A 22735-nucleotide genomic window follows, 5' to 3' on the forward strand; every position below is an offset into this window, starting at 1 on the left:
AAAAAGGCAAGATGCAAAGATATCTTTGCTATTGGGCTTGATTAAAACTGCACAACAGACCCCCTATGATCTATTAGGAATGATGGTAATTAAACTTATACTATAATTCACAAGTGGGATTGTCTCTGTACGGTTCTCTAAAATTTATAGCATAAGTTATTGAATGTTTTGGAGTGATAGTTCTTTTTAACAATCTATCAAAACTTTTACCTTGCCCAGAAAAATGCACATGTACACACACTTTACAAACAATGTCAGGGTGATCCAGACTCCAAAGAAAGCTTGGATCACAGCTTTGATCATGTTATAACTACACTGCTTTAAAGTGACCCTTGACTATAAGAATAGAACAGATAAATATCAATCAGCTCCTTGTCTTCTTAATATTAAAAATTCCATTCAGAATTACTGAATCATACTGAAAGAAAAAAAAAACAGAGAGAGGGACACAACAATAAAATTGAATGATACCAATAATTCCAACCAATCCTTCTTTTGACAGATTTATCATTATTACTTAAATAATTTGTGCAAATTTATTTCTAAAACAAACAAACTTTAAAAAGAAACTGCTGTAATAGCACAGCACTGTATATAGCTTAAGACAATGTAAACCTCCCAAGCATTCTTAAGTCACATGTGAAATACCTGGTCCTTTCACCTGAGTACAAATTCTGATATTTGGTTTGTTCTTATCAGGACCAAAGCCTTGGCTGTATCCTTGACCAAAAAATGTCAATGTAAATGATGAGGCATCAATCTGAGGGAAAGAAAGCAAAGGGTTTATTAAATGAATATGTCATTTCCTCCTTGAACACAATAAAACCTACTAATATACTTCATATAAGACATTTTTCAATATATAAAAAAATCAATATTCTATCTGCCAGAATATCCTGTCATCCTTTACTTAAGCATGGAGCAAAAAATAATTCTTTGAAGAACAAGTTTTGCTGACTGGAGTGATGTTGAGAGGAGGGAGGTAGTGAGGAATAAAGCTGATATAAAGATGAGTCTTAGGTTGTGGCTGAAAGAAAAACAGCACCACCAGAATAGGCAGTTTCAGAGGAAAAGCTGGAGGTAGTTTTTATTTTAGAATAGAATATGGTACTCTGGCTTTAGACATCTGTTTGAGGTGACAAGACAAAAACAGTCAACAAGTAACGGCAGTATGGGCCTAGGGTATAGATATAAAACTGCTCCACTTAGAAGTGTAAAAATTTGATTCAAAAATTAAATTATAGAAGATCTATCCAAGCATCTGTCACAATCACTAAATTTAGAAATAAAATAAAGCCATGGTGAACAAATTTTTATTAAGTATCAACCAAGGGTCAGACACTATGTTAGGTCCTGAGACATAAATAAAGTATTAATAAAATTAAAATAAAAGAAAAGAAAAAGAGGGGCTTCCCTGGTGGCGCAGTGGTTGCGCGTCCGCCTGCCGATGCAGGGGAACTGGGTTCGCGCCCCGGTCTGGGAGGATCCCGCATGCCGCGGAGCGGCTGGGCCCGTGAGCCATGGCCGCTGGGCCTGCGCGTCCAGAGCCTGTGCTAAAAGAAAAGGCATTCCTGGAGCTTACAGTTTAGTGAAATATATACATATATATATACACACACACAACACACATATACACATAAGAGATCTAATAACAATATGAGACATGAATTAGAAATGCAGGACTAGTTTAGCAGAGAGCATTATTAAATTTACTGAGGAAGAGGCAAGGGTTTTGAATTGTGCATGTGTACGCGTGTGCGCGCGTGCGCGCGCACACACACACACACATTCTAATAGAGAAGTTTATTACATAGAAAAGTAAGGTGAATACCAGAAAGGAGAAACCATTATTTAAAGGCAAAACCAGAAAAGGATGACACAAGAAAAGAAAATGACAGCCAATATCACTGATGAACCTAAGTGCAAAAATCCTCAACAAAATATTAACAAACTGAATTCAACAATATATTAAAAGGACCGTATACCATGATCAAGTGGGATTTAGTTTAGGGATGCAAGGATGGTTCAACATCCATGAATCAATGTGATATACCACATTAACACAATAAAGGATAAAAATCATATGATCATCTCAAATGCAGAAAAAGCATTTGAAAAAATTCAACATCCATTTATGATAAAAAAGTCTCAGCAAAGTGGGTATATAGAGGGGATATACTTCAACATAATAAAGGCCATATATGACAAACCCATTGCTAACATCATACTCAATGGTGAAAAGCTGAAAGCTTTTCTTCTATGGTCAGGAACAAGACAAGAGTGCCCACTCTTGTCGATAGTACTCAACATGGTATTGGAAGTTCTATCCAGAGCAGTTAGGCAAGAAAATGAAATAAAAGGTATCCAAATAGGAAAGGAAGAAGTAATACCGTCACTATTTGCAGATGACATGATCTTATGTATAGAAAACCCTAAAGACTCCATCAAAAACTCAGAACTAAAATGAATTCAGTAAAGTCATGGGATACAAAATCAACACACCCAAATCTGTTTCATTTCTATACATTAATGAACTATCAGAAAGAAATATTAAGAAAGCAATCCCGTTTACAAATGCATCAGAAAGAATAAAACATCTAGCAATAAATATAACCAAGGAGGTGAAAGACCTACATGCTGAAAACTACAAGACATTAACAAAAGAAATTGAAGAAGACCCAAATAAATGGAAAGACAGTCCATGCTCATGGATTGAAAGAATATCATTATAATGTGCACACTACCCAAAGCAATCTACAGATTCAATGCAATCCCTATCAAAATACCAATGGCATATTTCACAGAACTAGAACAATAAATACTAAAGTCTATATAAAACCAGAAAAGACTCCAAATAGCCAAAGAAATCTTTGCAAGAAGAACGAAGCTGGAGGTACCATGCTCCCTGATTTCAAACAATATTACAATGCTATAGTAATTAAAACAGTATGGTATTGGCATAAAAACAGGCACATAGATCAACAGAACAGCACAGAGAGCCCAGACATAAACCCACACATATGTGGTCAATTAATTTATGACAAAGGAGCCAAGAATATTCAATGGGGAAAGGACAGTCTCTTCAACAGATGGTGTTGAAAAAATGTACCTGGACTGCTTCTTATACCACACACAAAAATTAACTCAAAATGGATTAGAGACTTGAATATAAGACCTGAAACCATAGATCTCCTAGAAGAAAACACAGGCAGTAAGTTCCTTGACATAGGTATTAAAGATGTTTTTTCTGAACTTGACACCAGAAACAGAAACAAAAGCAAAAATAAACAAGTAAGATTACATCAAAGTAAAACGCTTCTGTGCAGCAAAGGCAACCATGAACAAAATTAAAAGGCAACCTACTAAATGCGAGAAAATATTACAAATCACATATTTGATAAGTGGCTATTACCCCCAAAATATAAAGAACTCATACAACTCACTAGCAAAAACCAAACACTCGAACTGAAAAATGGGCACAACATCGGAAGACATTTTTCCAAAGAAGACATACAGATGGCCGATAGGTGCATGAAAAGATGCTCTACATCATTAATCATGAGGGAAATGCACATCAAACCACAATGAGATATTACCTCACACCTGTCAGAATGGCTACCATCAAAAAACTAGAAATAGAGGAATGACCAAGATGGTGGAGTTTAGGAAGCCCCTGGACACACCAAAATTATAACTATGTACAGAGCAACTATCAATGAGAACAACCTGAAGACTAGCAGAAAATATTTTCAACAACTAAAGATATAAAGAAGAAACCACAACAAGATGGGTAGGAGAAGCGGAGATGCAGTGTAGGCAAGACCCAAACTCCCAGGTAGGCAACCCCCAAATGGGAGGATAATCACAATTACAGGCATTCTCCCCAGGGAGCAAGGGGTCTGAGCCTCACACTGGGCTCTCCCCAGCCCGGGGGTTCTGTACCAGGAAAACAAGCCCCCAGAACATCTGGCTTTGAAGGCTAGCAGGGCTTGCATACAGAGAGCTGGAGGGCCAAAGGAAACAGATTACACTCTTAAAGGACTCACACAAAATCTCACATGCTCTGAAATCCAATGCAGAGGTAGTAATATGAAAGGAGCCCAGGTCAACCCACTTGCTGATCTTGGAGAGCCTTCCAGGGAGGCAGAAGGGAACTGGGACTCCCTCTGGGGATAGAGATGCTAATGGGAGCTATCTGGGGGCACCTGTTCTGCCATGAGGACACTGGTGCTGGCAAGCACGATTTTGGGGTCCTCCCTCTATCTCATTAGCACCAGGTGCTTCCCTGCCCAGTAGCAGACCAATACCAGCCCTCGGACTCCCTGGGCCCTGCAGCCAGCTATGTTGGGACCCTGTACTGCTCACTCCAGGGGAGTGGCACCAGCCTGCGCCCCCTGGATACCTGGCGCAGCATGCCATGACTTGGCCACACCTAGTATCAGGCTGGTACCAGCCCAGGACCCCCAGGGCCCTGCAGCCAGCCTCTCCAGGACCAGGCCATGCCCACCAGAGGGGCAGTAGCCTCAGCATAAGGCAGGGCCTGGCAGCCATCTGGGGGCCAGCTCTGCCTACTAGTGTGCCCACAGTAGTCAGCCCCGCCACTACAGAAAGGCCCATACAACCCACATAGGGGGCACCCCCAGAGCATATAGCTCCGGTGACCAGCGGGGAGTATGCTGCTAGGCCCCAATGAAAGCCTCCTACAGGAGGCCATTCTCCAAGACTGCAAAATGTAACTGACTTACCTAATATCATACACAGAAATAAAAAACAGAGACATAGGCAAAAGGAGGCAACAGAGGAATGTGTTCCAAAAAAGAACAAAATAAAACACCAGAAGAACTAAGATAAGTGGAGATAAGCAATCTACTTGATAAAGAGCTCAAGATAATGATAATAAAGGTACTCAGAGATGCTTGGGAGAAGAATGGATGAACACAGTGAGAAGTCTAACAAAGAGTTTGAAAATATAAAGAAGAACCAAACATAGCTGAAGAATGTAATAACTGAAAAAAAAATACATGAGAAGAAATCAATAGAAGATTAAAGATACAGATCAGTAAACTGAGAGTAGTGGAAATCATCCAAGCTGAACAGAAAAGACAATGTTTAAAAACGAGAACAGTTAAAGATACCTCTAGGTCCTAATGTACTAATTTACTAATATTTGCATTACAGGGGTACCAGAAGGAGAAGAGAGAGAAAGGGGGAGAATTTATCTGAAGAAAAAATAGCTGAAAACCTCTCTAACTTAGGAAAGGAAACAGACATCCAAGCCCAGAAAACAGAGAGTTCCAAACAAGATGAACTCAAAGATATCTACACCAAGACATACTGTGATTAAGATGGTAAAAATTAAAGATGAAAAGAGACTCTTAAAAGCAGAAAGAGAAAAGCAACCAGTTACGTACAAGGTAACTCTCGTAAAGCTATCAGCTGACTTTTCAGCATAAACTTTGCCAGGAAGAAGGGAGTGGCATGATATATTTTAAAGTAATGAAAGGAAAATACCTACAACCAAGAATACTCTACCCAGCAAGGCTATCATTCAGATTTAAAGAGGAGTTTTACAGATAAGCAAAAAGCTAAAAGAGTTCAGCATCACTAAACAGGCTTTACAAGAAACATTAAAGGGACCTTTCTAAGTGGAAAAGAAAAGACTACAACTAGAAATATAAAAATTATGAAAGGAAAAACCTCATCAGTAAAGGCAAATATATAGTAAAGGTAGGAGACCAACTACTTGTAAAGCTAGCAGAAAAGTTAAAGGACAAAAGTAGTAAAATCACCTATTTTTACAGTAAGTAGTTAAGGGATACACAAAATAAAAAGATGTAAAATATGATTTCGAAAACATTAACATGGGGTAGGGGGGAGTAAAAATGCAGGGTTGTTAGAAATGTGTTCAAACTTAAAGAGATCAGTAACTTATAATAATCACAAATATATACAGGTTGCTATATATAAACCTCATGGTAACCCCAAACCAAAAATCTGTAATAGATACACACACACACAAAAGAAAGAGATCCAAACATAACACTAAAGATAGTCATCAAATTACATGGGAAGAGAGAAAAAGAACAAACAAAAAACTACAAAAACAACCAGAAAACAATTAACAAAATCGTAGTAAGTACATACCTATCAATAATTACAGTAAATATAAATGGACTAAATGCTCTACTCAAAAGACACAGAGTGACTGAATGGATACATAAACAAAACCCATATATATGCTACCTACAAGAGACTCACTTCAGATATAAAGACACACATAGACTGAAAGTGAGGGAATGGAAAACGGTACTTGGTGTGAAAAAAAATGAAAAAAAAGCCAGAGTAGCAATACTTATATCAGAGAAAATAGACTTTAAAACCAAAACTATAACAAGAGATAAAGATGGATATTACTAAGTAGAAAGGGACCAATCCAACAGGAGGATATAACAACAAACCAACATAGGAATACCTAAATACAAAAAGCATCTCTTAACAAACATACAAGGGGAAATCGACAGTAACACAATCATAGCAGGGGACTTTAACACCTCACTAACATCAATGAACAGATCACACAAACAGAAAATCAATAAGGAAACGCTGGCCTTAAATGACATATTAGACTAGATGAACTTAATAGATATATACAAAGCAATCCATCCAAAAGCAGCAGAATACACATTCTTTCCAAGTGCACACAGACATTCTCCAGTATAGATCACATGTTAGGTCACAGAATAAGCCTTGGTAAATTTAAGAAAAAGCATCTTTTCCAACCACAACACTATGAAACCAGAAATCAACTATAAGGAAAAAACTGCAAAAATCAAACATGTGGAGGATAAACAACATGCTACTAAATGACAAATGGCTTAATGAAGAAAGAGGATATCAAAAAAATACCTGGAGACACATGAAAATGGAAACACAACAATCCAAAATCTATAGGACACAGGAAAAGCAGTACTAAGGGGGAAGCTTACAGCACTACAAGCCAACCTCAGGAAACAAACAAAATTCAAGTAAATAACCTAACTTTACACCTAAGAAACTAGAAAAATAAGAACAAACAAGACTCAAAGTTAGTAGAAGGAAAGAAATCATAAAGATCAGCACAGAAATAAATGAAATAGAGGCTACAACAACAATAGAAAAGATCAATGAAACTAAGAGCTGATTCTTTGGATAGATAAACAAAATTGATAAACTTTTAGCCAGACTCATCAAGAAAGAAAGAGAGCTCAAATAAATAAAATCAGAACTGAAAAAGGAGAAGTTACAATTGACATCACAGAAACACAAGGGATCATAAAAGATTTCTGAAACAACTGCATGTGAATAAAATGGACAATATAGAAGAAATGGATGAATTCCTAGAAATGTACAATCTCCCAAGATGGAATCAAGAAAAAATAGAAAATATAAACAGACTGGTTACCAGGAATGAAACTGAATCAGTAATTTAAAAAACCCTCAACTCCCAATTAACAAAAGTCCAGTACCAGAAGGCTTCACAGGTGAATTCTACCAAACATTTAAAGAAGAGTTAATGCCTAACCTTCTCAAACTATCCCCAAAAAATGCAGAGGAAGAAATGCTTCCAAAGTCATTCTATGAACATGCGTCACCCTGATACCAAAACCAGACAAAGATATCACAAAAAAAGAAAATTACAAGTCAATATCATTGATGAACATAGATGCAAAAATCCTCAACAAAATGTTAGCAAACTGAATTCAACAATACATTAAAAGAATCATATACCATGATCAAGTGGGATTTATCCTGGGATGTAAGGATAATTCAATAACTGCAAATCAATCATTGTGATACAGGGTATACAGGGAACATACTGGGTATACAGGGAACATACTTCAACATAAAAGAGGCCATATATGACAAGCCCACAGCTAACATCATCCTCAATGGTGAAAATCTGAAGGCATTTCCTTTAACATCAGAAAAAAGACAAGAGTGCCCACTCTTGCCACTTTTATTCAACATAGCATTGGAAGTCCTAGCCACAACAATCAGACAAGAAAAAGAAATACAAGGAATCTAAATTGGAAAGAAAGAAGTAAAACTGTCGCTGTTTGCAGAGGTCACAATACTACATACAACAGATCCTAAAGATGCCACCAAAAAACTATTAAAACTAATAAATGAATTTAGTAAAGTTGCAGGATGTGATACAAAGTTAATATACACAAATCTGTTGTATTTCTATACACTAACAACAAACAATCAGAAAGAGATTAAGAAAACAATCTCATTTACAATCGCATCAAAAGGAATAATACCTAGTAAAAATCTAACCAATGAGGTAAAATACTTGAAAAATTATAAGACGCTGATAAAACAAACTGAAGACGACACATAGAACGATATACCATGCTTGTGGATTGTAAGAATTAATATTGTTAAAATGACAATACTACCCAAGGCAATCTAGAGAATAAATGCAATACCTATCAAAATACCAATGGCATTTTTCACAGACCGAGACCAAATAATTCTTAATTGTGAAGTCAAAAGACCTCAAATAGTCAAAATAATCCTGAGAAAGAACAACAAAGCTGGAAGTGTCATCTTCCCTAATTTCAAACTATACTACAAAGGTACAGTAATCAAAACAGTATGGTACTGGGAATTCCCTGGTGGTCCAGTGGTTAGGACTCCATGCTTCCACTGCAGGGGGCACAGGTTTGATTCCTGGTCAGGGAACTAAGATCCTGCAAGCCGTGGTGGCATGGCCAAAAAACCAAAAAACAAACAAAAAAAACCCCAAAAAACCCAGTATGGTACTGGCAGAAAAAAAGGTGCCATGGCAAAAAAACAAAAAAACAAACAAAAAAACCCCAAAAAACCCAGTATGGTACTGGCAGAAAAAAACAGATGCATAGATCAATGGAAAAGAATAGAGAGCTCAGAGATAATCCCACACTTACAGGTTCAATTAATCTACGACAAAGGAGGCAAGAATATACAACAGGAAAGACAACCTCTTTAATAAATTGTGTTGGGAAAACTGGAGAGCTACTTGCAAAAAATCAAACTGGACTACTGTCTCACACTATATAGAAAAACAAACTCAAAGTAGATTAAAAACTTAAGTGTAAAACCTGAAACCACAAAAATCTCTAGAAAAAAATATAAGTAGTATGCTCTTTGACATTGGTCTTAGCAATGTTTTACTGGATATGTCTCCTCAGTCAAGGGAAACAAAAGCAAAAATAAACAAGTGGGACTACATTAAATTGAATTTTGCACCGTGAAGGAAACTATCAACAAAACAAAAAGACTGCCTACTGAATGGAAGAAGATATTTGCAAACAATGTATCTAATAAGGGGTTAATAACTAAAATATACAAAGAATGTATACAACTCAACATCAACAAAATCTCAAACAACCTGACTAAAAATGGGCAGTAGAATGGAATAGATATTTTTCCAAAAAATATATACAGATGGCCAACAGACACATGAAAATATGCTCAATATCACTAATCATCAGGGAAATGCAAATCAAAACCATGAGAAATCACCACACACCTGTCAGAATAGCTATTATCAAAAAAGACAAATAAGTGTTGATGTGGAGAAAAAGGAACCCTTGTGAATTGTTGGTGGGTATGTAAATTGAATGCCACTATAGAAGAGAGTATGGAGGTTCCTCAAAAAATTAAAAACAGAACTAGCACATGATCCAGCAAGTCCACTTCCAGATATTTATTTGAAGAAAACAAAAACACTAATTTGAAAAAAATATATGCATCCCCATATTCACTACGGCATTATTTACAATAGCCAAGACGTGGAAACAACCTAAATGTCCACTAATGGATAAAGAAAATGCAGTGTGTATATGTGTGTGTGTGTGTGTGTGTGTGTGTGTGTGTGTGTGTGTGCGCGTGCGCATATATATATTAAGGTCATATATACAGAAAACAGATTGGTGGTTGTCAGAGGCAGGGGGTAGGGGTGGAAGAAATCAATGAACTGGATTTTTTTTTAGATTAAATAAATTGAATAAAAAATAAAGAAAAAGATAGGAGCTTTTTAGTACATTTATCAAAATTAGGTAACTATTATTTAAAAGTAGCAATAGATTCATCTACTCATGTATGTCCAAGGTCATATGCTGTCAAAGGCCAATACCAAAGAAGATGAATTCCAAATAAAAATAGGAGGAAGCCAAGTTGGATAAGTTTCACAAAAGAAACCAAGTGGACTTCCTTGGTGCAAAGGTATTTGGCAGCTTTCTCAGGCATGACCACTTTTCCTTCCCATTTCCCTCACTTCATCCTACCACATGTAGCCTTATAAATGCCTGAGCATTACATTATAAATTGTGAGTTCATGAGATCCGAGCAGAGATTATCTTAAAATAATAGGATGAAAAAAATAAAATAATAGGGTGGCATCCAGGCCTTTCACGGCCTGATTGATTGTTCACTATACACTAAATCTCCCAGAATTAGTGTTGGCAAGTAGAGAAGAAAGGAAAAGAGGAAACAAAAGGGGAGAGAAGTTATTGATTTTTTCTGTCCGAACATGTCTAAGGGAGAGGATAACTCTTCCAGGCTACCTGAACTGTAGTCCATCTCTTGTGAAGACTGATTCCAGCAAAAAAAAAGTGAATTGTCTTCTGTAATTTGCTTAAAATGGAGAGAATAAGTAAGCAGGACAATACCTTGTCCTGAAATTATCTTACCTACCTAATATATATTTCTGATTAAGTTAATTAATTGCATTCTAGTTTATATACCTCAGGCTCTTGTGAATTAGTTACAGTGAGTAACCAGTTCTTCTGGCCATGATAAATCTCAACAGTGTTAAGAACCCATATAACGATTAGTAAGTTTCAGCACTGGAATCAGGACCATTGTAAGCTCTTCCTTCTTTTCACACTTACACTGCTCCTACACCAGTGGTTCCTAATTTTTAACTCAAGAACCCCTTTCGGGGAAAAAAGTCAAGAAGGGATGCAGTAGCATGGTGGATCGCAGTCTAACATGGCTAGAACATACAACTGAAGAGGAACAGGGTGGCATTAATGTGTCAGTGGTGTGAAGAAAGTCAGACACACAGGCTGTACTTGTCTCTTCCCCTGCCTGAGGCACACATGCTATCTGATCGTAACCCTCTCAGGCTTGACACATTCAGTATGAGACAATTTTCAACACAGTCTCTAGGATGCTACTACCAATTAATCAGAGTTGGCATAAAAAAAAAAAAGCCTATCTGCTATCCAGGTCTAGCTCATGAAGGGCCTCACATCTGCAGAGATGGACTTCAGTCACTGGTGCTCTAGGAGGGTGAACCAAAATAACCCAAACCTCACCCAGAACCTTCCTACCTCCACATCAGTGATTCACAACCTTGGCAGTGCATTAACACTACTGGGGAGTTTTCAAAAAGCCTAGTGCCCCGGCCACATTCCACACCAATCAAACCTGCATCTCTGGTCATCTGTTTTGGGCTCTCTCCCAAAGCTGAGAACCACTGACCTATCCTTCGAGGCCCCACTCCACACCTACTGAATCAGAATGTCCAGATGCCAGGGTCAAAACATGTATTTGAAAAAATCTCCCTGGGTGATTCTGATATATAAAGTCCCAGCTGTAAGAGTCATTGCCAAAGCAATAAGCCAGGGAAGTATTTTAAAGAAGGTGATAACAGGGTCAGATTTTATTGTTTATTAAAGTATAGTTGATTTACAGTATTGTTAGTTTCAGGTGTACTGCAAAGTGATTTAGTTATACATATATATATATATATATGCATTATTTTCCATTATAGGTTATTACAAGATATTGAACATAGTTCCTTGTGTTATATAGTATATCCATGTTGCTTATCTATTTTATGTATAGTAGTTTGTAGCTGTTAATCCCCTTCTCCTAATTTATTCGCCCTTTCCCCTTTGGTAACCATAAATTTGTTTTCTATGTCTGAGTCTGTTTCTGTTTTGTATATAGATTCATTTGTATCAATTTTTAGACTCCACATATAAGTGATATCATATAATATTTGTCTTTTGCTGTCTGACTTACTTCACTTAATATGGTATTCTCTAGGTCCATCCACGTTGATGCAAACAGCAATATTTCATTCTTTTTTTATGTCTGAGTAATATACACCATATCTCCTAAAACCAATTGTCTGTTGACGGGCACTTGGGTTGTTTCCATGTCTTGGCTATTGTAAATAGTGCTGCTATGAACACTGGGGTGCATTTATCTTTCTGAATTAGAGTTTTCCTCTTTTCTGGATATATGCCCAGGAGTGGGATTGTTGGATCATATGGTAGCTCTATTTTTAGTTTTTTAAGGAATCTCCATACTGTTTTCCACAGTGGCTGTACCAATTTACATTCCCACCAACAGTGTAGAAGGCTTCTCTTTCCTCCACACCCTCTCCAGCATTTATTATTTGTAGACTTTTTGATAATAGCCATTCTGACTGGTGTGAGGTGATAGCTCACTGTGGTTTTGTCATTTCTCTAATAATTAGTGATGTTGAGCATCTTTTCATGTACTTCTTGGCCAGATGTATGTCTTCTTTGGAGAAATGTCTATTTAGATCTTCTGACCATTTTTTAATTGGATTTTTTAAAACATTGAGTTGTATGAACTGTTTGTATATTTTGGACATTAACCCCTGTTTGGCTGCATTGTTTGCAAATGTTTCTCCCAGTCCGTAGGTTGTCTTTTCATTTTGCTGATGGTTTGCTTTGCTGTGCAAAAGGTTTTAAGTTTAATTAGGTAGCATTTGTTTACTTTTGCTTTTATTTCTTTTGCCTTGGAATACAGATCTAAGAAAAATATTGCTATGATTTATGTCCAAGAATGTTTTGCCCAGGTCCGCTTGTAGAAGTTTTATGGTATCGTGTCTTATATTTAGCTCTTTAAACCATTTTGAGTTTATTTTTGTACATGGTGTGAGGGAGTGTTCTAATTTCATTGACACATGAAGCGTCCAGCTTTCCCAACACCACCTGCTGAAGAGACTGTCTTTTCTCCATTGTATATTCTTGCCTCTTTTGTCAAAGACTAATTGCCTATAGGTGTGTGGTTTTATTTCTGGGCTCTCTATTCTGTTCCATTGATCTGTTTTTGTGCCAATACCACGCTGTTTTGATTATGATAGCTTTGTAGTATTGTCTGAAGTCTAGAAGGGTTATGCCTCCAGCTTTGTTCTTTTTCCTCAGGATTGCTCTGGCAATTCTGTGTCTTTTGTGGTTCCATATTAATTTTAGGATTATTCGTTCTAGTTCTGTTAAAAATTTCATGGGTAATTTGATAGCAATGACTTTAAATCTGTAGATTTCTTTGGATAGTATGGCCATTTTAACAATATTAATTCTTCCAGTCCAAGAGCATGGGCTATCTTTCCATTTCTTTGAATCATCTTCTATTTCCTTTATGAATGTTTCACAGTTTTCATCATATAGGTCTTTCACCACTTTGGTTAAGTTTATTCCTAGTTTTCTTTTTGATGAGATTTTAAACGGGATTTTTTTTTTTTTACTTTTTCTTTCTGATATTTCATTGTTAGTGTAAAGGACTGCAAGAGATTTCTGTATATTAATCTTGTATCCTGTTACCTTGCTGAATTCATTTATTAGTTCCAATAGTTTTTGTGTGGAGTCTTTAGGGTTCCCTATATAAGGTATCATGTCATCTGCAATTTTACCTCTTCCCTTCCAATTTGGATATCTTTTATTCCTTTTTCTTGTCTGACTGAAGTGGCTAGGACTTCCAATACAATGTTGAACAGAAGTGATGAGAGTGGGCATCTCTGTCTTGTTCCTGAATTTAGTGGGAAGGCTTTCAGCTTTTCACTTGAGTTTTATGTTGGCTATGCGTTTGTGGTAAATGGTTTTTATTATGTTGAGATATGTTCCCTCTATACCCACTTTGGTGAGAGTTTTTATCATGAATGGATGCTGAATTTTATCAAATGCTTTTTCTGCATCTATTGAGATGATCCTATGATTTTTGTCTCCTCTTTTGTTAATGTGGTATATCACACCGATTGATTTGCATACGTCGAACCATCCTTGGGAACAGGGTCAATTTGCATCATAGATTTCTTATACAGCAGTGGGAAGATGAATTAGAAAGAAATACTAGGAAGACTATGAACAGTTCAGCTGAAAGATAAGGGCCTGCACTATTAACAGAGTGAAAAGACAACCCCACAGACTGGGAGAAAATATTTGCAAATCACATATATGATAAGGGATTAATATACAGAATATATACAGAGCTCCTCGAACTCAACAATACAGTACAAAAATGGGCAAATGACATGAATAGACATTTCTCTAAAGAAGATATACAAATAAGCCAATAAGCACATGGAAAGAAGTTCAACATCACTAATCATTTAGGGAACTGCAAATCAAAACCATAATGAGAGATCACTTCACAACTATTAGGATGGCTACTGTAAAAAAAAAAAATAAGGAAATAGCAAGTGTTGGTAAGGATGTGGAGAAATTGGAACCTTTGTGCACAGTTGGTGGGAATGTAAAATGGTGCAACTACAGTGGAAAATAGTTTGTTGGTTCCTCAAAAATTTAAAAATAAAATTACCACAGGATCCAGCAATTGAATTTCTGGGAATATACCCAAAAGAACTGAAAGAAGGGTCTTAAAGAGATATCTGCAAACCCAATTTCATAAAGGCATTATTCAAAATAGACAAAAATAGAAGTAACCCAAGTGTCTATGGACAGATGAATTGATAAGCAAAATATGGTATATATAATCAGCCCTCCATATTCATGATTTCTGTGTCCACAGACTCATCCAATGTCAAATCCAAATTATTTGGGAAAAAACTTCCAGAAATTTCCAAAGAGCAAAACTCGAATTTGCCTCATGCCACCAACTATTAACATACCACTTACAATTATTTACATAGTATTTACATAGGTATTATAAAGTAATCTATAGATGAGTTAAAGTATACAGGACAATGTCTATAAGTTATATGCAAATACTATGCTATTTTATATAAGGGACTTGAGCATCATGGATTTTGGTACCTGTGAGGAATCCTGGAACGAATCCTCTGAAGATACTGAGAAACAACCCTATATACAATGGAATATTATTTGGCCTCAAAAGAAAGGAAATTCTGACACATGCTACAACATGGATGAACTCTGAGGACATTATCCTATGTAAAATAAGCTGATCACAGGACAAATTCTGCATGATTCCACTCATGAGGTTCTAGTGTGGTCAAACTCATAGACACAAAGTAGAATTGTGTTTGCCAGGAACTGGGGAAAAAGGGGAAAGGAGTTATTTTTTAATGGGTATAGAGTTTCAGTTTTGCAAGATGAAAACAATTCTGGAAATGGATGGTGATGATGTTTGTATAATAATATGAAAGTACTTGATACCACTGAACACTTAAAAATGGTTAAGATGGGGAATTTTATGTCATGTGCATTTTACCACAATTAGAAGAGAGAGAGAGAGAAAGAGAAGAGAAGAGGGATAAGAACCCGAACTAAGGTAGTTGTGATGGATTTGGAGAAAAATCTAGAATGATGCCTATGTTCAGGATTGGGCAGATGACTGTGCCACCAACTGAGATGGGAAATACAGAAGGAAGAAGAGGGTTCGGTGGAAAGAAGTTTACATTTTACACGTGAAATCTGAAGTGCCTGAAGCAGTTATATTGAGGATACCGGACAGATGGTAATTCAACTTATCTACCATGGGGATCCAGGGTGTGTGAAAGAGGAAAGGGAAGGGAAGCTTTGGGGGAGGGGGAGAGAGGACGTAAAAAAGGAGGAGATAATGAAAGAGAAAAATTGAAGAGTAAAAATATTTGAAATCTCTATGAAGTAAAGAGAATATAATTTCTGGAGCCAGATAGCTGGGTTCTCATCCTAACTTAGCCATTTACTCACTATAGGACTTTGGCAAATTTCTTAGCCTCTCTGTGACTCATTTTCCTCATTTGTAAAATGGAGATAACACCTCAAAGAGTGTTCAAAAAGACTGAGTAATCTAATTTATGTAAAGAACATGAAAGAGTGTCTGAAACACAGTAAGTGCTTCATCAGGTCTTAGCTGTTATTTTCACTACACTGAGGAAAAGTAAAAATGAAATAAAGAAAAATATTATTTTAGAGACCTGGATACAAAGGAAAGGGTTACCTGTTTTTGTGTTGGACCTTGTTTTGAAAAATAACCAAAGGAGAAGAGCCATGGGAACTAAAGGAAAAAAAAAAAACCTTTAGTGATATTTTCAAAAATGCATGGAAAATACTTCTAAAGGTCTAATTTCAGAGAAATATTACTTACTTTTATGAGGAGTTGCCTTCCAATGCCAAACTTCACAAAGAATAAAAAGAAAAGTCCAGCAAACATCAGCTTAATAACAGAGGTGACACCTCCCACAGTTACATAAGCAGCATACTGAACCTAGATGAAGAATATAAAGTCATGATGTTACTCCCTACTTTCTTAGACCAAGTAATACAAGAATGTTAGCTACTAATAACTTACTCTATAGTCATAAATATCGAACAAAAGCAGTTTCCATTTTATGAATGTGTTATGTTCCAAAAGCTGGTTCAGAAATCAGACACTGGGAGGACATTTTTAAAAAGAAATTATTAAAATGGGCAGAAGGCCTAAACAGACATTTTCCAAAGAAGATATACAGATTGCCAACAAAAACATGAAAGGATGCTCAACATCACTCATCATTAGAGAAATGCAAATCAAAACTACAATGAGGTATCACCTTACACCGGTCAGAATGGCCATCATCAAAAAATCTACAAACAATAAATGCTGGAGAGGGTGTGGAGAAAAGGGAACCCTCTTGCACTGTTGGTGGGAATGTAAATTGATACAGCCACTATGGAGATGAAATAAGTAAGAAAGAGAAAAACAAATACCGTATGCTAACACATATATATGGAATCCAAAAAATAAAAAAAAGTGTTCTGAAGAATCTAGGGGCAAGACAGGAATAAAGACGCAGACGTAGAGAATGGACATGAGGACATGAGGAGGCGGAAGGGTAAGCAAGAGAGTGGCATGGAGCTATACACACTACCAACTGTAAAACAGATAGCTAGTAGGAAGCAGCCGCATAGCACAGGGAGATCAGCTCGGTGCTTTGTGTCCACTTAGAAGGGTGGGATAGGGAGGGTGGGAGGGAAAAGCAAGAAGGAGGAGATATGGGGATATAGGTATATGTATAGCTGATTCACTTTGTTATACAGCAGAAACTAACACACCATTGTAAAGCAATTATACTCCAATAAAGATGTCAAAAAAAAATTGTTGCAAAAGGTAATTAGCTCCCCCTACTTGAACACAAATGTCCACATAATCTATATATAAAAAGTCCAAGGGCCTCCCTGGTGGCGCAGTGGTTGAGAGTCCGCCTGCCGATGCGGGGGACGCGGGTTCATGCCCCGATCCGGGGAGATGCCACATGCCATTAGATATAAACAGTTGTTCTTAAAGCCAGTAGGCAGAAACCATTGACAATGTATTTCAGGAACCATTAACTTGTATTTTCTGGTTATCTCCTTTAATTAACTATATTATAGTTTCTTAAGGGAACAGAGGACCTTACTACTAATCAATTAATTGGACACTACATTATACTTCTTGTTATGTTCATGAGTACTTAAGATATTCTTATTTATAGAATATTGAACTTTCTTATATCTAAATTTAAAAACCTGACCCCATATATGCACTACCAAATGTAAATTAGATAGCTAGTGGGAAGCTGCCGCATAGCACAGGGAGATCACCTCTGTGCTTTGTGACCATGAGAGGGGTGGGATAGGGAGGGTGGGAGGGAGGGAGACGCAAGAGGGAAGAGATATGGGAACATATGTATATGTATAACTGATTCACTTTGTTGTAAAGGAGAAACTAACACACTATTGTGTGTTATACTCCAATAAAGATGTAAAAAAAAAAAAAGTCCATAACAATATACCTGAGTTTAACAATTATACATTATAGAGTGTAGACTCCACTTACAACCTCTTCTATAAGAAAATACTCTTTTTTTTTTTAACTTGAGATAGTTTCCTCTTCAGGTCTCAGCAGTGGGAATAATTACTTCCCTCACCAAATGGAGTAGGATAGTTCTCTAGAGGTAGCAAGGAGATAAGAGAGAAGAACCTAGACACCTCCATAAGCAACAGAAAGAGTATTCTAGCAGCTGAAACTCTCAACAGGACTGTTGGGTGTTTACGATACCAGGATTTCCTATATTGAACTTGCTGCTATTGTGTTACATTAAAAAGGTATTCAGAAGGTCAGATTTGAATTATGGGAGAAGGCTATTACCACCCCCATAAAATGTAAAATGTTCTACACTACTAATTCTTTATGCTTCCAGAAACTGAAACATGCACTATTTTAGCTCTTTCTTTTTTTGCTTTATAAACATAAAAATCCTACATTAAAATGATAGGGGAACTGAAAGAAACATAGAATACTCTTTATTAAAAAATAAATCATATACACTTACAGGTGACTGCTCTAAATTTTCGTGCAAGTAACGCTGAGTCCGCTTCACAACAGACACATCTGCTCCCAAGAAAGGAATGGAATAACTGTTGAGTTCTTTGCAGTAAGAAACTGGCCACCTGCAAGACACAAGCATGTTGCATCTTCCCCATTTACAGTGACCACAACTTTAACTGGTAAATTTCTGAATAAAAACCTTAACTCTTCTTGAGGCAATTAATAATAACAGTAAAGATGGCAGATCTGCTCTTAATTAAAATTTACTTTAGTATTTGTCCTTTGTTCTCTACACCTGCACCCAAACAAGTGACAAGTTGGAACAATGTAGTATTCTTCACACCATGGGCACTTAACACATATAGTTTAACCATGTTTTATACCCCATCAATTTCCCTAGATAATGATAAAAAGAACACTCATTTCAACAGCCAAACTCTGAGTTTAGAGTTCTCACATATAAATACTATTAATAGGTTGATTAATATACATAAGATCATCACATTTTTACTGCATGAAATTTAATTGATGTTTAATTTTTATACTGATAGTGAAGAGGCATAAAACTGATTTTTTCCAGAATTTTCCCAGAATCCAAATGTATTATTATAAATGAAGTACTTAAACTTAGGGTAACATATTAATTATATTTTATTTATCTTTGAAAACAATCCTGAACTCACTATAAAAGTCTCCAGGCTTTTCTTAGTAGCATATGTTATTAACAGTCAGATAAACAACAATATGGATAGATAAACTGAAGAACAGATTTTGAGATAATATACCTTCTTTTCAATTTTGGACCAACAATTGGGACAGGCTTCAAAATGGACTTATTTCGTAGTTTTTTCAAATTACTCTGATCTCCAAAACCATAAACCGCTGACTTCCAGGTACCATCATGAATGCACAACCCCTAACAAAATAATTCAAGAGTTAAAGCAACTTGTCTTAAAACTGACACAATATTGTAAATTAACTATACTCCAATAAAATTAAAATATTAGAAGAAACATGTCTTAAGGGATAATTACTAAAATGTAAAACCAAGTAATTTATAATTGATACAAAGAACATTTCACCTCTATTTGAGCAAGGCATAATCCCTTATTTAATAATCTTGAGATAAATTTTTATAACTGGCTAGGCAGCAGTAAAACTCATTAGTTTGATCAGATTCACTATTTATACCCTATTTATATATTATATATTTACAAACATATGCCCTTTCTTCTTTCCCCCTACCATTATTTATGCTCTTTTTAATAAGTTTCACTTCATCATTTTCACTCAACTATTTATCACTGATTGCTTTAAGCAGAAAAAAAGAAACACTAAAACCATCAGAAGATTCAGGTTTTCATATAACAGCTTTGATGAAACTGAAAGGTAGAGAGACACCAACCTAATTTCCGTTTTGGTACAGATTAATTTCTTCTGTTGGTTAAAACTAAATCAGAGCTAAAAGTCTTAAGAGTTTGATTTGTGAAACTATCCTCAATCTGCACCTAGACAATGTGACCTATTTGCAAAGATTTCCAAAAATCAGGAGAAAATAGTTTTTTTTAAAACGTTAAGAGTATCTTCTCATACAAATAAGCCATCAAAAAGGCAAAAATTACATTCCATTTTAAAAACCTTTTATTTTGTTGAAAAATAGAAAGAAAAGTGCACAAGACATAAAAGTATAGTTTAATGTAATTATGAAGCTAACATCTATGTAAACCCAGAAGGCCCTCCTTCTGTCCTGCCGTTGTGGTAATCAAGAAAATTCCTTGCTTTTTTTTTTTTTTTTTTTTTTTTTTTTTTGTGGTATGCGGGCCTTCCTCTGTTGTGGCCTCTCCCGTTGCGGAGCACAGGCTCCGCACGCGCAGGCTCAGTGGCCATGGCTCACGGGCCCAGCCGCTCCGCGGCATGTGCGATCCTCCCATACCGGGGCGCGAACCCGGTTCCCCTGCATCGGCAGGCGGACGCGCAACCACTGCGCCACCAGGGAAGCCCCTTCCTTGCTTTTTTAAGAGTTTTACCACCTAAGTATTCATTTCTAAACAGTGCAGTGAGTTTTGCCCATTTCTAAGTTTTACAGAAATGGAACCACATAATGTATATTCCTTGAGTTTGGCTTCTTTTGCTCAAAATTGTGATGTTAGGATTCATCATGTGTTAGAAGGACCTCCTACTCTGTTGCTGACCTTCCATTTTCTTAATGGTGTCTTTTGATATAAAAAGACATACTCAATTTAAAATTTTAAATGTATTCCACTTTTTAAAAAAAAATTTAATGGCTTCCGTGTCTTTTTCAAGCAGTCATTCCCTGTACAACATGGTGACTACAGTCCATATTATATAGCAAATTAGAAATTTTCCAGGAGAGATGATTTTAAAAGTTCTTAGGACTTCCCTGGTGAACCCGGTTCCCCTGCATCGGCAGGCGGACGCGCAACCACTGCGCCACCAGGGAAGCCCCTTCCTTGCTTTTTTAAGAGTTTTACCACCTAAGTATTCATTTCTAAACAGTGCAGTGAGTTTTGCCCATTTCTAAGTTTTACAGAAATGGAACCACATAATGTATATTCCTTGAGTTTGGCTTCTTTTGCTCAAAATTGTGATGTTAGGATTCATGTTAGAAGGACCTCCTACTCTGTTGCTGACCTTCCATTTTCTTAATGGTGTCTTTTGATATAAAAAGACATACTCAATTTAAAATTTTAAATGTATTCCACTTTTTAAAAAAAAATTTAATGGCTTCCGTGTCTTTTTCAAGCAGTCATTCCCTGTACAACATGGTGACTACAGTCCATATTATATAGCAAATTAGAAATTTTCCAGGAGAGATGATTTTAAAAGTTTTTAAAAGTTCTTAGGACTTCCCTGGTGGTGCAGTGGTTAAGAATCTGCCTGCCAATGCAGGGGACACGGATACAATCCCTGGTCTAGGAAGATTCCACATGCCGTGGAGCAACTAAGCCCGTGCACCAAAACTACTGAGCCAGTGCTCTAGAGCCCGTGAGCCACAACTAGTGAGTCCATGAGCCACAACTACTGAGCCCGTGTGCCACACTACTGAAGCCCATGCGCCTAGAGCCCATGCTCCTCAACAAAAGAAGCCACCGCAATGAGAAGCCCACGCACTGCAACGAAGAGTAGCCCCCGCTCAACACAACTAGAGAAAGCCCGCATGCAGCAACAAAGACCCAACACAGCCAAAGATAAATAAATAAATTTTTAAAAATCGTTTATATGCTTAAAAAATAAACATATAAAGAGCTACTGATAATCAGATTCCAAATAAAGAAAAGTTACTTCAAAAAAAATAAATACAAGTTCTCATCACAAGAAAAAAAACTTAAGCATGGTGATGGATGCTAACTAGTGGTGATCATTTTGTAATATAAATAAACATTGAATTATTATGTTGTACACCTGAATAGTATGATGTTATATGCCAATTATACCTCAATAAAAATAAATTAACAAAATAAAATATATTTCTGGAAAAAAAGAAGCCATTCCTGACCTTGAGGCCATGAAATATGTCATCTTCTAAAGCTTACTATTTTGCCTTAAGCATTTAGGTCTATGACCCACCAAAACTTGATTTTTGTACACAGTGCAAAGTATGAGTCCAATTTCATTGTTTCCACATACCCATCATCTCCTGAAAAAGACCCTTTACCATAAATCAAGTGCTCATATATGCACAAACTACTCTGAGTACTTTATCCTAATCTGCTGGCCTATCAATAGCTCCCTGCCAATGTAACACTCTGACTTAATGTATTTTTTTGGGCTTCCCTGGTGGCGCAGTGGTTGAGAGTCCGCCTGCTGATGCAGGGGACACGGGTTCCTGACCCGGTCAGGGAAGATCCCACAAGCCACGGAGCGGCTGGGCCTGTGAGCCATGGCCGCTGAGCCTGTGCGTCTGGAGGCTGTGCTTCGCAACAGGAGAGGCCACAACAGTGAGAGGCCCGCGTACCGCAAAAAAAAAAAAAAAAAGTTTGTTTTTTTTTTTTAACATCTTTATTGGAATATAATTCTTTACAATGGTGTGTTTCTGCTTTATAACAAAGTGAATCAGTTATACATATACATATGTTTCCATATCTCTTCCTCTTGCGTCTCCTTCCCTCCCACCCTCCCTATCCCACCCCTCTAGGTGGTCACAAACCACCGAGCTGATCTCCTTGTGCTATGC

The 22735-nt window shown here is 36.7% G+C and overlaps 1 protein-coding gene across 2 annotated transcripts in view; it reads right to left on the reverse strand.

The window, feature by feature from the left end:
* Positions 1-22735, reverse strand: part of SCCPDH (saccharopine dehydrogenase (putative)) — a 43520-nt gene that overhangs the window by 3671 nt on the left and 17114 nt on the right. For both annotated transcript variants that reach the window (XM_007123261.4, XM_007123262.4), the window contains exons 6-10: positions 19326-19456; positions 18545-18662; positions 16339-16458; positions 16192-16248; positions 649-760 (exon numbers count right to left, since the gene is read on the reverse strand). In XM_007123261.4, coding sequence (XP_007123323.1) covers positions 649-760; positions 16192-16248; positions 16339-16458; positions 18545-18662; positions 19326-19456 — 538 coding nt within the window. The remainder of the gene's footprint in view (positions 1-648; positions 761-16191; positions 16249-16338; positions 16459-18544; positions 18663-19325; positions 19457-22735) is intronic.

Source organism: Physeter macrocephalus, chromosome 4 (genome assembly GCF_002837175.3).
Source record: "Physeter macrocephalus isolate SW-GA chromosome 4, ASM283717v5, whole genome shotgun sequence".
Taxonomy (NCBI): Eukaryota; Metazoa; Chordata; class Mammalia; order Artiodactyla; family Physeteridae; genus Physeter; species Physeter macrocephalus.